Source organism: Alosa sapidissima, chromosome 24 (genome assembly GCF_018492685.1).
Source record: "Alosa sapidissima isolate fAloSap1 chromosome 24, fAloSap1.pri, whole genome shotgun sequence".
Classification (NCBI taxonomy): Eukaryota; Metazoa; Chordata; class Actinopteri; order Clupeiformes; family Clupeidae; genus Alosa; species Alosa sapidissima.
In genome coordinates this window covers 20201626-20218786 of record NC_055980.1, presented here as the reverse complement: position 1 = coordinate 20218786, position 17161 = coordinate 20201626, and the positions used below count along the sequence as shown (strand labels likewise).

The window sequence follows — 17161 nt, the reverse complement described above, 5'->3', positions numbered from 1 at the left end:
TTGTGAGACTTATATAGTTAGAACAACTGAATTATATTATATGATCAAATTAATATAATTAAGTTGGTTCAACTTAATTAAGCTTTTAGAGGACAAATCAGGTTGATTGTGCTAAACTAATTGAGTTCTTCTCACTATAAAAGTCTCACAATATTTACTCAAAAAACAACTTGAGTTGAAATGACTTAAAAAAAATTAAGGTAACAATTTGCATGGATCTTTTTAAGTTATAGTAACTTACTTCACTTCTGTCTGAATAAAAGCACACAGCAATTTAAATTTTCTGAAAGCATTGTTTATTTTTAAAGCAATGGCAACTGGTCCAGTTGTGCAATGAATGAATGTAGAGCTCCGTCTGAATTCGTCATTTATCTGTATAAAAGAAAGGCACAATGTTAGAAAATTTACCTCAAGACAAACAACAAAATGAACAAAATCTACATGGTTTGCAGGGATTGACACATAATATTTCTCAAACTTCAAAAATAAATAAATGTTGGCCTACCTATTAGGCCTATGTTCAGGTTAAGCTAAGAATGTCAAATGGCCCACAAACCTTCATAAATAGTGACAATGTTAGGCTTAACTAGGACGACCAAATATGATCCTCAAACACGTGCAGTGTTAGAACTAGCAATGCTAAAATGTTAAGTGCGGAATACAGCTGCCACGGTGAAATTTGAAGACACCAGACAGCTAAATTTACCTTTACTAACTCCAAATGATCAAAGGGCAGGCTGCAGGTAACTTTGAAGACGCCAGCTACCAAAGTCATCTTTTCAAATGGTTTAATTACCGTACAAGCAGCAGCTAGCTTGGAAGACACGATAGCTACTGTCTGTAGATAGCTAAAATCCATCTTTTCAAATATTCAAATTAGCAAAAGGGCAAGCTGTAGCGTTAATTTCATTTGAGTGTCACGTGACAAAGATTTTGATGCACTGTGTGCCGTTGTTTGATAGCTGTTGCTTTTAAAACAAACACAAAAATAGTAGGCTAGACTACTTTGCACGTACCTGTGATGTTCGATGCAGGCTACAGGATCCTGTGCCATAATTTCTGTTACTTCTCAGGCGTGGTCTGGAAGGTCCTGAACGTTCAATCGTGTTATTAGCTTTATAAGTTTGGTCACGAGATTTACAAGTTTCAGGAACTTAATACTTTCTATTGTTAGGTGAAAGCAAGACTGTGTGTTGAAAATCCATATATGAATAAGTTGAGACAGCTTTCTTTCTTTTTCAGTATTACAAACTCCTTAAAATAAATTGTCAACTCACCTATACATGTACAAGTAGCAAACTTAATTTTTTTATGTCGAAAATGTTCTTCATTTTAAGTTGTATCTACTAACCTCTGAATCATTTTTTAGAGTGTAGTTGCGAACTGAAGAATATGGTAGTTGCGGACAGTTGTTGGGGTTGTGACCATAACTTCATGGGTATATTTGGTTAACAAGAAAATTAAGCAAAGTAAGATCCCTGATTGATTTGCCAAGACATCAGCTGCTCCAGCCTCAGATTTTGCGCAGATCTTAAATTGGGTTAAATATACATTCACTCTACTGCTCAGTGTTGCATTGGTGTTATTCAGGCTGTGTCACTTTGTAGTATTGACAGTTCAACAGCTACTTTCGTCTCAGTGTGTTTCCTTGGATCAAGTTTTTTTTTCCAGAGTGCTAATTTGGTCTTGAAGTAAACTGGTTGGTGTGTGTTTTTCCACCAGTAGTTTGCTTTGTTACAGTTGATTCCACTTTTGCAAAGCCTGCTTGTTGTCAGTTCAATCATCAGTCGTTTATTGATATGGGACGCTGATTCATTTATTTTACCAGATCTACTTCATAGGACCCCCAATATACAGAATTACTCGACCTCTGCCGGCCAATCAGAAAATAGTATGTCTCTTGGGGATATGTTTTCAAAAATATGCCTTGTAGTTTCTTTTAAAAGTTGGTATATACCACGATTATTGTGAGTGTATTTTTGTATTTTCAAATGACTAATTACTTGTATTTTAATTAAATACATCTTTCACATCAGTATTTTGTATTTTATTTTGTTATATTTTATGAGCCAGTATTTGTAGTTTGTAACAAAATAGTTTTTGATGTATTTGTGCCCACCTCTGTCTGTAGGCAGCACAGGCTCCAAAAACTGTAAACAAACAAAATGTTGGGCAGCCTGTCCCCCAAACAAAAATGAAACACTGTGTGGAGTTTCTTTGGGATTACTGAATGGAAGGGTGAACTACCTCTCTGATGTGTTTTGTTTGGTCCTTAATTTAAATATAATACAGTATACACTATTTTGGACAAAAGCTTCTGCTAAGAAATTTAAATATAAACATAAACAAATGTAACATCATGTGCAATCGCTGACTGCACCTTTAATAGAGAAAAAAAGGTAAACAGGTATAAAAAATAGTCTTTCTGAAGAACCATTTCCAATCTGAAGAAACTCTCACTTGATGTAAAGGTTCAACACAAAGTCATGGTTCTTTATGGAGCCATTAGTAATTTAAAGTCATTTAAGCACCCAGATTGTTTAGAGTATATATGAAGAGTTCAGATACCCTGGAAATCCAGAGTTCTCGCGAGAGCACAATGGAATTGTCTCTGCGAGACACTCTGGCAAAGAGCAACGATGCACGTTACTTTTACCCCAACATTCCGGGGAACCAGCTAAACTGATGAAGACAGCGCTGCAACGTTGGAGGACAGTACACATTGGTCGTAGTGTTATCCGATTGCATCAAAGTCTGAAATCATTCAGCGTAAACATGGTCTAGTGTTATCCAATTGCGTGCAGTGAGATTTTTAAATGTATGCTTGCCGCCCCTCGAGTTGGGCCATTACATTGCTCTTTGCCAGACCCTTAATCTTCCTAGATTATCAGGGTCTGGATTTTCCAGGCTAGAGTTCTTAGAGTGCAAAACCCTCTAAATCTGTCTGACCACTTTTATTTTAAATGAGCATCATTTTATCAGGATCCTATAGGTTTTTGTCTACAAATCGATATTTCAGATCAGGAAAGGAGTGGTATTTAGCTATAGCCTGACGTAGCCTGCTCCATTGGGATGTGATTATGGGGCGTGTGTGCATGGGAGCTCACGGACATGCCCCCACAGTGTAGCGCTGTAGCTGCCTGGCTGCGTTAGCTGCTGGCTGTAGCAACTCCAACTAAAATTGATTGTTTTCGTTTCTTTTCATACCGACAGTACTCGCTCTCCTCTAACCCCATTGGTCATTGGGTCATCACAGACATTGTGACTGTCCTCCATTCTTTCTTCTGCAGTCATTTGGGACCTGCCAAATTTCATTTTTTTTTAATTTTGGGGTGTTGCATTTTGGCCTTTATTGTAACAGGACAGTTTGAGATTGACAGGAATAGGAGAGAGAGATGGGGTGGGATCGGGAAATGACCCAGGCGGGACTTAAACACGGGGCCCTGTGGGCTCATGGGCCCAAATGTGGTAGGGGCACTGGTGCCAGTTGCACCACAGGACCCGCCATTCTTCCATTGACGATTGATGTTGACGTTGTGCTTACTTTTCCTCTCAATGTGTATTCAAATATGCACAAATAGACGTTTTGAAAAGCTCAAGCAAATTTCCTACTAAACCTGTTACTTTAGTGTCGTCGCTATTGAGGGTCAAGTTCAAGCTGTGCTATGTAAAGTGCCTTGATACACTGATACAGTATGTTACTACACTTAAAGGAATGTCTACTCCGTTATATTTTAGCAGGCGTGCTACTTTCATTTCTCATTGCTGACCACATACCATTCGCTAGATTGCTAACTGGCCAACTTCTAGTTCTGAAATGAGTCACAGGTGTCCGTTGAGGTCTTGACTAGATAGGTCTTTTTTTTTCTTGTATAGGGCGCTACAGATGGGAAAAAAGATTGTATACCAACAGATGCATGTTTTTTCTGTAGACGTCTTTTATTTGCTTTGCAAATAACTATACAACATACAACGTGATGATTGGCACTGATCAAAGATAAACAGGCTGCTGGCTCATGAATTTCATTAACCACATGGCATGTAAAAACTGTTCTGACATTGTCAAAATAAGTTTGTTTATCTCTCCTTCACTTCAATACTACTCTAAAATGAGGATAGCCCTTTATTGAAACATACAATGAAAAATAAAAATAAAAAAACAATGTATGTAAAGATAAGTGAACTGTTGAATATAGCCAAATAATTCAATATAATCAGCTTATCAATGCCTATTTCTACCTTAGTCAGCATGGGAATGTTAACGTGCCATTTAGAACACCCCCCCCCCCCCCCCCTTTAAAGAACGGGATTCTCAGGCTCACAGGTCGTATCCACCTTGTGTGCGGGTGATGACAAAGGCTCGCTGAGTTCAAGGCTGGTGCAGAGAGGTGGTACACGGGGTGCAGGAGGACAGGGAGAGGTCACATGCGGGAGCGGTCACATTCTCTAACTCTGCGTAGCGCGTAGCCACACTCTTGAGCAGGCAACCAGGTCACCTCTGGGCGTGGAGACCCTGACCCTGAAACCACACCGGCATGGCCCTGGCATAACCTTGTAGCAGCAGCTGCAAGCATGTGCAAGGTCAGGGCCAGGGAAAGGTTGTTGATTGTTTGTTCATTTGTCATGTCAGTTATGTATTTGGTTAGTTTGAGTGTGTGTGTGTGTGCGTGTGACTGTGTGTGTGTGTGTGGGTGGGTGGGTAGGTGGGGGTGTGTGTGAGGGTGAGAGAGAGAGAGAGTTTGTGTTTGTGTGTGTTTGATTGTGTTTTTGTGTCTATGTTCTTATTCGTTAATTTGTTTGTCTCTCCCTCGCTCTCCCTCTCTCTCTCTCTCTCTCTCTCTCTCTCTCTCTCTCTCTCTCTCTCTCTCTCTCTCTCTCTCTGTGTGTGTGTGTAAGTGTGTGCCTGCTGTCCTAATCTTGGCACTTATCATTTGAGAGACTGTATCTAATTATCATTGGCTTAATAGTTACACCTTTCAGAGCCATGAACATGTGGCGCAATGTAGTTCAGTGTTCACTGTTATTACTCTTTTTACCGTTCTTGTGAGGGAGCTTTTCTGTCCCGTCGGTTTGTATGGACTGTGTGTGATTTGCGATTGGGTAATTGTGTGAGTTCATATTGCGATTGCAATTGCGATTGCAATTGCGATTGAGATCATTGTGCAGCCCTAGTATGTGTTTTGTTTAGCGCAGACCTTCGTGATGTGTCAGTGGTATGGCAATGAGTGCAGTTGTGGTCATTGTCACACATATCAAAAGCTTCATCTCACGGTACTCAGGCTGAGCTTTTTTCATGGTTTGGTTCTGTGCTCACACATTTATTTACAGTATAGGTTATTTGGCTATTGGTTATTATGATATTTATTTGTTTTTTGTTTTGTTTTTTTGTCTTTGTATTTCCTTTTCTTTTTTGCATGCCAGTCTGTTTGTATGTTTTGCCTGGGAAGAAATGCATTGTTCTTTTTTATATTCATGAAAAAAACGATAGATGATTTGGGTCAGACAACAACTTTCACTACAGATGTTAATTCAAAACAATATTTCATTTTAATAATAATAATGATAATAACAATGATATTTAACTTTTTTGTCATAGACTGAATTGATGAGTTAACATGGATAGCACCAAAATAGCGACTGTTTGCACTGATGAACAGCTTGAAAACCAATGTACATCAGTGATGTTCAGTTATATCCTGCTGTCATACCATTAAGAGTTGTAAGCCCATGTGGCCTGTATTAACAAAGGATTTTATCTTACTGCTAAGAGTACTCCCTAAATCACACCAAACTGAAGAGTTTTACCTTAACACCTATTCACAAAGCTGCTGAGAACAAATTTTAGTAAGGAAAAACTGTCAACTCCTACGATTAGAAAATAATTAATCTCTATCGTCTACATAACTACTCAACCTGCACTTTGATATTTAATGCTTCTTTTTCACTTCTGGTTGGATGTCAACTGCATTTCATTGGCTCTGTACCTGTACTCTGCTAAATGACAATAAAGTCGAATCTAATCTAATTGAATCTAAGTATCCAAATCATTCAGAAAGAAATTATGTTGCCCAATCTCAATGGGAAAGTGTCGCTCAGCAAGATTCCCCAAAAAGTTGCCCGATGTATCATCACCATTGCTGTCTATGTGCAACACTTGCCGGCAATCAGAGACACCTGTCTGATTTCTTTCAGGCCTCCAATGATTTACCGCTGGGTTGTTGCCCCCACCAAGATGGCAGCACTATCAGCGTACGTTCTGGAGCCCAAAGCGGTATCTACTGTAGGTTTCTATGTTTCTATCTATGGTTGAGGTCACATACTAGATGAAGGTAAAGGTTATTACACTGTTAATAGACCTCTGAAGTTCGCCTACAAAAAAGCTGCCATCTTTGAGATTCGGTATCTTGCGATTTTTCCTATAGGAAAATAACATGGGGATTTTGAATTATCGCACCTGTTAAACTCTCACGGTGACGAAGAAGTCTGAAATGCAGACATTTTGCTCAACACACTTTTGTCTTCTGCCTTCAAGTGGGTACTGTGATATTTAGTATGTTAAGACAGCAAACGTAAGTTTTTACTATCCCAGAGCTAACTTGCAATGTAACTTGCCATAGTTAGCTTCAATTAACACCCGGATCTCCATATTTGGGCAAAGATGGCAACTTTGGTGTGTGTGTATGTATGTGTGTAAGTCTGTGTGTGTGTGTGTGTGTGTGTGTGTGTGTGTGTGTGTGTGTGTGTGTATGTATGTATGTGTGTAAGTCTGTGTGTGTGTGTGTGTGTGTGTGTGTGTGTGTGTGTGTGTGTGTGTGTGTGTTTTGAGTCCTCTCTTACTCTTGCTTGCCCCCTCATGCCTATTGTGTGTTCTTGGTTGCATTGTAGGCTTCTGAGAAACTCTAGCCTGTGCCTCCTGAAACTGGGTGTCACCAGCAGAAAGTGTGTGTGTGTCTGTGTGTGTGTGTGTGTGTGTGTGTGTGTGTGTGTGTGTGTGTGTGTGTGTGTGTGTGTGCTTGCATGTGTAGGTGTGTGTGTTTGTGGGGATGTGTGTGTGTGTATGTGTATGAGTGTGTCTGTGGGTTGGTGGGTGGTTGGGGTAGGTGGAGCTTTGGGTGGGGGGTGCTGGAGTGGTGCCCCGCCCCAAGGAAGGGGTCAAAGTTCACCCTCCTCAAACATCTTCTTCCTGTTCACTCGAAAGGATGACTGTAATGGAAAAGGAATTACTCAAAAAGAGTGAATTACTCTAATGCATGTACCACATTTATAGGTTGGTCTAGTGCCTGAAACACAAACACACACACACACACACACAAACACACACACGAGTCTACACACCTGCACAAGAGCTCTCCCATGCACTTGTACATCCAGTTTCACACACACTCACATGCAAACACACACACACAAGCACATACACACCCGACATACTCTCTCTCTCTCTCTCTCTCTCTCACACACACACACACACACACACACACACACACACACACTAATTACTCCTGCATCCTTTCATTTCTGTCTGTTACTAAATGTTGTCTCCTGGATGTTATGTAAACCCCCCCCCCCCCCACAAAGTAATTTATCTTTCTTATACCAAGTCTTTTTCCCAATAAGTGACCAAAGTAGCAACTATAAACAGGAAAAAGAAATTCCTCTCTTATAAAACTGTTTATGCTATTACTTTTGTTCGATCACAAGAAAACAAAACAGAGAACAGAGGTACAAATACAAAACAAGTCTGTGGCATAATAACTTCTAACAAAACATGTGCCATATCTGTACTAATTCAAGATGAGTTGCTGAGTTACTGGTATAATGACAGCAATGTGTAGGATAGTCACCAGTCTTTTTGAGTTTAGATAAGGTCAAGCCTCTTTCAACCACTTATGAGAGAAAGATAAAAATCACCCTGTGACGTGTATGTGCATATGTGTGTGTTTTCGTGTGTGTGTGTGTGTGTGTGTGTGTGTGTGTGTGTGTGTGTGTGTGTGTGTGTAAATGGTAGCTAATGATAAGACACACACAGTCATGACAGGAAATCCCTTGGCTGGAGTCAAGAGGATATAATCATTCTGCACACTCCTAAAGTTACAACACTTTCCTGGAACAGGCCTGAATTGAAACATACACACACACACACACACACACACACACATAATGATACATCTGAAAAGCGATTTCTCCACATTAGTATATCAAACCATAGCTGAATATCTTGTGAATGTTTTTGCATTCACAACAATATAGCATGGTTGCATGTGGAGGACTGTGATAGTGCTTTGCTTCCTGTGACTACACACTTTGTGTTGTGTTGTGTGCATTATGTTTGTAACATACACACACTCACAACTATACAAACTCAAACACTCTCAGCCTCCTTATCAGTACATAAAAGTAGAGTTGTGGGAGTTGGTGTCTTGGGCCATCTGTCAACAATGTCAGGAAAGGCAAAAGTCAGGCCTTGTTTTTTCTTTCTTTATCTCTAAGGAGACCGCCCAAACACATAGGTCCCCACTTGGCCACACACACACACACACACACACACACACACACACACACACACACACACTACACTCACACACATGTACACACACACACACACACTACACTCACACACACACACACACACACACTACACTCACACACACACACACACTACACTCACACACACACACACACACACACACACACACACTCACAATCACATTCTCTCTCTCTCTCTCTCTCTGTCACACACACACACACATGTATACTCCCATTCTCCAGTTGCCTGCCAGCTCTCTCTTATTACCCCTAAAGTTGCCACTGAGGATGTTGTTACCCTCCTCTCTCTCGGCTCTTCTTCTGGCGGTTCCCCTTGCCCTCCTGGTGTCGGGTACGTGTCTCTCCGCCGGGTATGCACGCTGGGCCAGTCAAAACTCCAAAGCCCTCGTCCAGATATGACACACTCAGATTAAGGAGCATATGGGTTGTACCAAGATCTGTCCCAATGTGTGGGAGCTTTTTGCCAAATGCCAACGCAGGGCCACCATTTTGCCTCTCTGGACTTGATGGACGTGATGGATTCTCAAAAACAATTTTTTTTCTTAACTGGATTTAAAGGAGAGCTTAGGAGAGCTTTTGACCTCTCCAGACAAGTGAAGAGTTGACTGTATAGTATTCATTCGTTAGACTTGGAGTAATTGGATTTTATTATGATTTGTTTCTTCTTTTTCTCCTCAGGTGAGAGTGTGCTCTCTAATGAAACTCAGACTAATGATGGTAAGACAGTGTAGTTCATCCACCATTGACTGTTTCACCATAACCCTATGATGTTTTTTGATGTATGATGATGTATGTTTTTTTTCATGTATGTTTACATGGACATTAATATTTTGATATTAACCCAATTAAGACAATATACCGATTAAGACACTGCCATGTAAACAGTATTTTATGATTGCCTTAATTGCATTACAATGCCCATTTACAATTTTCAGACTGTCTTTGCTATACAATAATTACAGTAGACTGCTGTGTTACGTAAACAGGAATATAAACAGAATGATCAACGATGCATGTAAACCCCATAGAGGCAATGTTGTCATATTCTGAATAAGGTCAATATTTGGAATATTAATATCCTAGTAAATGTAGTCAATGATTTTAGATTTAGATTGAAGTGTGTGTGTGTGTGTGTGTGTGTGTGTGTGTGTGTGTGTGTGTGTGTGTGTGTGTGTGTGTGCCATGGTGGCAAGAAGTGAAAGAAACGAAAGATACATGTAACAAGGTATGATGTGGGAGTCAGCATTGAATTCTGAAACTGTCATTCTAAATTTTAGAATTCTAAATACCTTATAGGGTCAGGGCCGGGCTTGTTTAGTTCTAGTTCTCTACCTGATTTCTGGTAATACATACTCTCTGTCCTCAAGAGTTTCTGTTCAAGTTAACTGAACTCTAAATTATAGGGGGCCCTGAAGCTTTGTTGATTACTGTAACATGATCAAATTATGTTGTATAAGGTGTTCTACTGTAGCTATTATATATGAGGCTTTATATATGGGCTTGCTGTATCTACATGGCTAAAGTCTCTCACCCTCTCTCTCTCTCTCTCTCTCTCTCACACCCTCTCTCTCTCTCTCTCTCTCGCTCTCTCTCTCTCTCTCAGTAACAACTAAGCAATATGACAATATTACAATGCCTCCCCAAGTACCTACCATCAATGTGACTCTTCTATCAGGTAAGCCCATGAAATCCAGTGTTGAGAATGAACTCTATAGGCCTTATCCATCCGCGGGGCACTGGTAGAACTACAATTTAAGTATGTTATCCATTTTCAGCCCACATCCTGCCGACAAAAGCGTCACAAGGAGACAGTGGTAATATATATATATATATATATATATATATATATATATATATATATATATATATATATATATATATATATATATATCCTTGAGATTTCTACTCATATTTTTACTCCTGAATCATTTTGTTTTCAACTACTACAGTCAGTCCTCTTGTGATTAAAATATATTAAATATCTTTAATATATGAATACATTTATTTATATATTAAAGTCCTATCACAGTTATATTGTGATTAATGGCATGGAAATCTATATATAATATGTTTAGACTGTAGTAGTTGAAAACAAAATGATTCAATTTCAATTTTCAATTTATTGTGCTTATATAGCGCCAAAACATTACACATATATCATGGCGCTTTACAGAATGTAGGCAATCAGAGAAAAAGAAAAGAGGGAGAAAAGAAAAGGAAGAAAGAAAGAAAGAAGGCCCATGGGTAACAGGGGCGAGGAAAAACTCCCTAGAATTGGAGATACATATAGGAAGAAACCTCGAGCAGATCCACGACTCAAGGGCCTGACCCATCTGCCTAGGGTCAATACGGACAGTAAGGTCTGTAAACAATGACAAATGCATATGACAGTCAGGTGTAGAGAATAGGACATGGTGTTTAAAGCACCTGAAGTGAAAGTTACAAGAGGTGGGATGATTATGTATCCGGTATGATAAAGCATTAATCATGATTAATCTACTAAACCCCTCTTCTACTGCACTTTTTACCCCCCATAAATGCACAAATAGGCTGACACCAGACATAATTTCACTGCATTTCTTACTTCCAGTAACTATATGCATGTGACAATAAACTTCCTTGTATCCTTGTATGATTTAGTGAGAGAAAGCAGACAGGCCAGAATCCGGGCAGAGTTGTCATAGGCAGGTGATGGGGCTGTATGATAAATTATAAAAAAAAAATGATAAATGATTAATGAGTAAAAATATGAGTAGACATTTTTGTTTGCTTTTCAATTGTTTGTGAAGGTGTAAACTCAGCAATACTATTTTATTTTCTACTTTCTGTAACATTCTTCAGATGGTACATACTTACTGTATGCACATATATGCAAAAGAAATCTATCTAGGACATTCTCACAGCCCCTTCTAAATGATGCTGTGTGGTATTGTGATGAGAGACGATAAGTTCACTTTGTCGCACCTTCTTCTTTCAGAAACTTCCCACAACTACCCACACAATGCCCATAGCAACACTACGGTGCAAATCAACGAGACGCTACTGTTCGGTGAGACTCAAACCTCCGGTCCTCTAAACCAAATACAGTATTTTCAGGCCACGGTAAACAAAGTACAGTATTTTATTGTATTTACCGTAAATATTTATTTCAGGCCACAGTAAACAAAATACAGTATTTTAATGTGTTGTACAGTATTTGTATTTTCAGACCACAGTTGTCTGGACTTTTTGAATAAAGATAACTTCATGTGCATTTATGTCATGTACTTGAGTCTGCCATTGTAAACATTTAACATTTTGTCAAAGAAAAAAATCAAGCCAACAATTAAAAATGTTTAATGTTTATATTTTTAGATAATACTACAGAAGCCAACATCACGCGTGAAGACAGTGGTAACAAAAACCATTATTCCATTACTAATCTAAATTTCCCTTCAAGATCAAAATGTTATTAATGAACCATATTTACAGTATATGCCATCTTACAGCCACATGAGAGCTTTAGGAAAGCTTGTGACAATCTCATCCAGAGGGCCTTTATTATGCTTGTTGATGTATGTCTATCACTGGGCTATGTTTTGATGAGTCCAAGACAAATTTCCCCATGGGGACATTAAAGTATATTCTATTCTATTCTATTATGCTCAGAGTCCTTTCAGGATCAGGAGAAGAATCATCCCCTTTGGCACTGTATTGCTGATCACCTGAAGTACTTCAGCCATCATTACTGTGGAGTCACATTCCATAACGCCATGGCCACTGTCCCAAAAGAGAGATGGTGTGACTGGGAAGAGATCAAGATGTGAGTGAGCATTAAAAAAAAAAAGCTGGAGAGCTGAAACGTTTTTGTTAAGACTTTGTCCTACAGTCTTTCAGAGTGTGAACCTGTCCACTTTCATCCTAACAGTGGGTCTCTTTGCCAAAGTTTTTGGTTGTCAAGCAGGCGAGTGCATAGCTTTGTCCGTGTTTACTGTAAACCTTGAAAAAATAATATTAAAGTAATCCATCCCATGACTCTTGAATGTAGAGCTCGGAACAGTCTCTAAAGTTTGTGGGCTTTTCAAATGGAATAGATTGCTGAAACAATATGCTCTGTTGATCAATACAAAAGTGAAAGTAACTGCCATCAGAAAAGAATGACCCATTTATGATGTTCAGGTAGTTTATTGAGCTGGTGGTTACTGTAGTGTTTTCAACATTAATATATGCAACAAGCATATATAAACAAGATAGACTGTAATGTGGCTGAATTTGCCACCATTAATGTATGTGTGTGTGTGTGTGTGTGTGTGTGTGTGTGTGTATGCATGCTTTTGTCAAGCTCTTTGAGTGCTCGGAGAAGTAGGAAAGCGCTATATAAATGCAATGCCATGTATTGCTTTGGATAAAACAGATCAATCATTTCATAATTTATTCATTTATCAGTCACTTGTATTTCTATAGCACACTTAACAAACAACAGCAGTTGACCCAAAGTGCTTCCCAGTAAAAAGATTTGCAGTACAAAGATGCCTCACAGTTAAAATAAGTCAATAAATAAAAAAGGGGACTAGCAATGGAATCAAATACTAAAAAGGTATAAAATAAATAAATAAATAAATAAATAAATAAAATAAAAAAATAGTAGCTAGTGAGATTGGATGATGAAGCAGAAATTGTGGGAAGGGTGGGTTAAGCAGGGCAGGAGGGGGTGTAGTTAACTTGGGGTAAAAGCAAGAGTAAAAAGATGGGTCTTTAAATTAGATTTAAAGGGACACCAGGCAACGTTTTCGTGTTAATTAATCATCTTTGTAAGTCGGTATATGGTTAAATGACTCATTACGGGGCGAATGAAGGCTCTCTCGCCCGCCCCTACTGCCTGTAGGAAGAATATCCCACTTGCAAGTTCGGTGTATCCTACCCGCCGACCGAAGCAGGATCAGTTTACAGCACAGAGGCAGGCTAACGAAACGCTAGAGATTGTTGCAAACGTGTGTATAATGGCAGAGCCGGCGAAGAAGCAGCGAAAACCTTTGACGGAAGACGCAAAGAAAAGGAAAAGAGCTTCAGACCGAGCGAGGGGGAGTTTTGTAGAGAAAAAGCATCAGGCTTGCCTGGTGTGCCTTTAAAACTGGAAGTGGGACTGAACCTGATCTGAAGGAGGAGGTTGTTCCAAAGCCTAGAACGCTTTGTCACCTTTTGCCTTATGTGTGTGGGCAGTGGAGAGGTGTTGAGATGACGACCTCAGTGACCTACATGTAGATGTGGAGTGTGGTGTCAGCAGATCAGTAATATATGATGGTGCAAACCCATGTAGGGCGTTAAAAACAAAAGGTACCATTTTAATTCTGAATTTAACGGATAGCTAGTGAAGACGAACAAGGATGAGGGTGATGTGTTCTCTTTTCTTATTACACGGCTCTTCATAGTGCTGCAGAATGCTCCATTCACTTGAATGGGCCTTCCCAACGTTCGGCGGTCTGCTAATTCTGAATAACAGACCGTTGACCGCTGTCAAGGAAAATGGGCTTTGTGCTTCTAAGTCAATTCTTTCATATCACTACGCAAGGATTGGAACGTCATTCAAAAGTGAAAGCAGACGGTTGATCAGCTGTGTTCTAAAGAATGTTTGATTCAAGTTCAGCGTGTGTTGTTGCGAACTATTTGTTTCTCAGCAAAAGCCATGATGAAACGGTAACAAATAAGCTATAGCCTAGGCTATGTAGGCTAAAGAGTCATATCGTGGGGAGTTTATTGTGTCGTTTTGGTAAGTAGCCGTGTAATAAGCGGGATAATGTATAGAACGCCGGTCATTGTCGGGAGATAGGCGTTCTATACATTATCCCTTACTTGGTACCTGTTAAAAGTCGTGCAGCACCAGCTGTCGTCTGGCCATGCTGGATTGGGTTTATTAATTTAGCAGATGCTTTTATCGAATATGATTTACAAAAATGAGGAACAACACTCAAACTACATAGCAGAGGAAACCTTGAGTAACCATTAATACCACAATAAAAGCTTCTATCAGAGGTGCAGAATCTTAAGTATAAGTCAAAGTTTAGTTGAAGGAGATATTGGTTGAAGAAGGAGTTGATAGAGGAGAGAAGAAAGGGAAGTTTTCAGACCAGACTGTTGTTTAAGATGGACAGGAGGACATTGTCCATAACATGAAGCTGGAGCTAAACCTCAAACAGACTTTATAAGGCAGAGAATAATAATAATGCATACTGTAGCTTTCTATGTGACAAAACGTTTTGAATGAGGCTGAATCTGATTGCTAGTTGCCTTCCTAACTGTCCTCTCCTGTTGTTGTTTTGTTTCTGTGTAGACACTACAACCAGTTAAGCGAGTGCATGGAGGAATTGTCTGACTTTCTCAGATGCTACTACCCCAACCAGCAGACACAGGAGTTCTTTGTGGGCGTCCACGAGGAGTACTTCCAGGCGTGCCAGGAGGAGGAAGAGGACCTGCCGCCGGGGCTGGTTCTGGCACTCACTCTGCTGCCTGTTAGCCTCGTCCCCGCCCTCGTCTTCATGGTGGTCTGGAAGAACAACGTGCGGGAGTAGCCTAGCCTAGCCTAGCCTAGTGCCCCAACATGTGCTGAATGACCATAACTATGCCGAATAGTTTAGTGGAATTGGATCTGAGGGGTCTAAAATGTCATGCACTACTGAACTAGTTGTCCGTCAAGTATTTAAACGTCAATGCCATCATTTAGGATGAATTAAGTTCTATTTTCTGATACAGTTAGGTCAACCTGGATGAGTTCATGCTCCATCACATAACCCATAATCCCTTGGTTTTCTCTGTATACATACCATAATACTCTCGAGTATTTCACATTTAAGCTATACATGTTTGCCTGCTGTCTTGTGCAAGCATCTGATTGTTTGAATGTAAAAGCAATGATTGTGGTGGCCAACAGCATTATGCAAGATAAGGGTGTCAGTTGGAGTAATAGTATTATGTTTTGGGTGTAGAACTGTAATGTGTAAGAGGTATAATGACAGAAGCAATATGGTTGAGCAAAGATCCTTGTAATTGTTGCACCGGAAAAGTTTAATTAATGTTTTTTATTAAATAAGCATTTTTTATATAGCCTGTGTAATATTACATGTTACAAAACACACACAAATGACCGTGGTTTGTTTTTTGCTTTTAAGACTGACATTAAAAAGTATTCTGCTGTAGCCTACTTCAGTAGCGCGTAGCTTTGTGTGTGTGTGTGTGTGTGTGTGTGTGTGTGTCTGTCTGTATATATGTGACCACAAGGTCCACGCTTCTTTCATACTATAACTACTGTTCTAATGTACCTTCTACGAAAACCTGCCTTCACCTTTTTAGACAGGACTCTCACATTCTGTATTTGTGTGTGGGCTATATATTGTATTTGAAGGTAGGCCTAGGTGATTAACTAAGTGGTTCCTGAAACCCATTTGCTTTCAGTGCAAACAAAAGACTAGCCTATAGGCTACAAATCTGACAAAATACAAAATAACTTGTTTCCTGTCATTAGTAATGGCTCTAGCTATGCCCCCTCTCCCTTTCTTTCTCTAAGTGTGCAAAGAAAACAAGACAACAAGCCTTTCCCCTTCAATGCAAATGGCACTGATAAATGCACTTTGTGTGACAATCACCCCCGAAGACTAACACAATGCTATCAGACTACCAGTGTTTTGGAGGAAAACGAATTCTCATTGAAACAATAAACAAAGGCAAAGAAAAGACTACCATCGGGGTTCGCTTATATGACATCTGGGAACTTTTGAACAGGAAATAATTCCCAAAGGAATTTGGCTGTAGCTGCGGTAAGAGCGTTGCGTTGAGTTGCGTTGAGTGTGCTTATATTTTTGTTTGTCTAATTTTATTTTGCAGAATAGCGCCACGCAGTGGTTGGTCGCGGCAGTGCTAGCTTCATATGGGCTCTCTGGATAAAGACAAGCAAAGGAAAGGCAATTGAGTGCTCATAGTCAGTGGGACGCAATAAACCAATTAGAACAAACATCAAAAGTGATGTTCATGTGATGTTGTTGATATGTGATGATATAATAAAAATGTTATTGCTTTCAGAAATTGGTATTAAAATATATTTTGTCTCGGAACGAAACAACAGGAAGAATGAAATAAACAAATCAAGATTACATTAAAAGATCACAAGTGTACGTACAAAGTCTGAAGCTGAAAGTAAGTATGTACACGTCTCACGCCCAGAGGGGTGAGGGGAGGCATCAGGGCATAACGACCTGAGGTGTTACAGTAGTCAGGATTCCTTCACACCTTCACAAAGGGTGCCACTGTTATCACATTGTAGCATTTTACATTATATGCGTATGTGTGTGTGTGTGTGTGTGTGTCTGTGCGTGTGTCTGTGTGTCTCTCTCTCTCACTCTGTGTGTGTGTGTGTGTGTAAATGGGCTCAGTTCATTCACGTTCATCAGAAGCCAGCTCTATTTTCTCCTGAGTCCATACGTTAGTGAGGTCCACTTACTCCTTTTTCTCCGAGCCAGTAAGGTCAGTCTGTGTCGTATTATTCATTCAGGTAAGCACAGACAGAGATCACATTGAAGGAGACACTTTTCTGCAGTTTTATATTTACATTTATATGCACCTAAGGTAAGTACCGTAAATGTTTACTTGT

General features: G+C 39.7%; 1 protein-coding gene and 1 long non-coding RNA gene across 6 annotated transcripts; one reads left to right on the top strand and one right to left on the bottom strand.

Moving 5' to 3' along the window:
• Positions 1–273: 273 nt before the first annotated feature.
• On the bottom strand, positions 274–1356 carry LOC121700607. Of its 2 annotated transcripts, XR_006027260.1 has the most exons (3): positions 1278–1356; positions 1017–1090; positions 274–372 (listed from the first exon to the last, which is right to left on the bottom strand). It is a non-coding gene; the product is annotated as an uncharacterized LOC121700607 (long non-coding RNA). The 2 variants fall into 2 exon arrangements; XR_006027261.1 differs by lacking the exon at positions 1278–1356 and having other exon boundaries at positions 1017–1270.
• Positions 1357–8695: 7339 nt separating this feature from the next.
• Positions 8696–15718, top strand: LOC121700613 (receptor activity-modifying protein 1-like). 4 transcript variants are annotated; one of them, XM_042083699.1, is made up of 8 exons: positions 8696–8875; positions 9223–9261; positions 10148–10219; positions 10320–10358; positions 11522–11593; positions 11899–11937; positions 12193–12346; positions 14852–15718. In XM_042083699.1, exons 1-8 carry the CDS (start codon positions 8746–8748, stop codon positions 15087–15089), a joined length of 783 nt encoding a protein of 260 aa, XP_041939633.1. In that variant the 5' UTR covers positions 8696–8745; the 3' UTR covers positions 15090–15718. The 4 variants fall into 4 exon arrangements, with proteins under 4 accessions (XP_041939633.1, XP_041939634.1, XP_041939635.1 ...); XM_042083700.1 differs by lacking the exon at positions 10320–10358 and having other exon boundaries at positions 8700–8875; XM_042083701.1 differs by lacking the exons at positions 8696–8875; positions 9223–9261 and adding an exon at positions 8882–9222.
• The last annotated feature ends 1443 nt before the right edge of the window (positions 15719–17161 follow it).

Coding starts and splice junctions, on each gene's coding strand:
- LOC121700613 (XM_042083699.1), top strand. CDS start 8,746: ATGTATACTCCCATTCTCCAGTTGCCTGCCAGCTCTCTCTTATTACCC. Junction 9,262..10,147: donor TGAAACTCAGACTAATGATG/GTAAGACAGTGT, acceptor TCTCTCTCTCAG/TAACAACTAAGCAATATGAC. Junction 12,347..14,851: donor GACTGGGAAGAGATCAAGAT/GTGAGTGAGCAT, acceptor GTTTCTGTGTAG/ACACTACAACCAGTTAAGCG.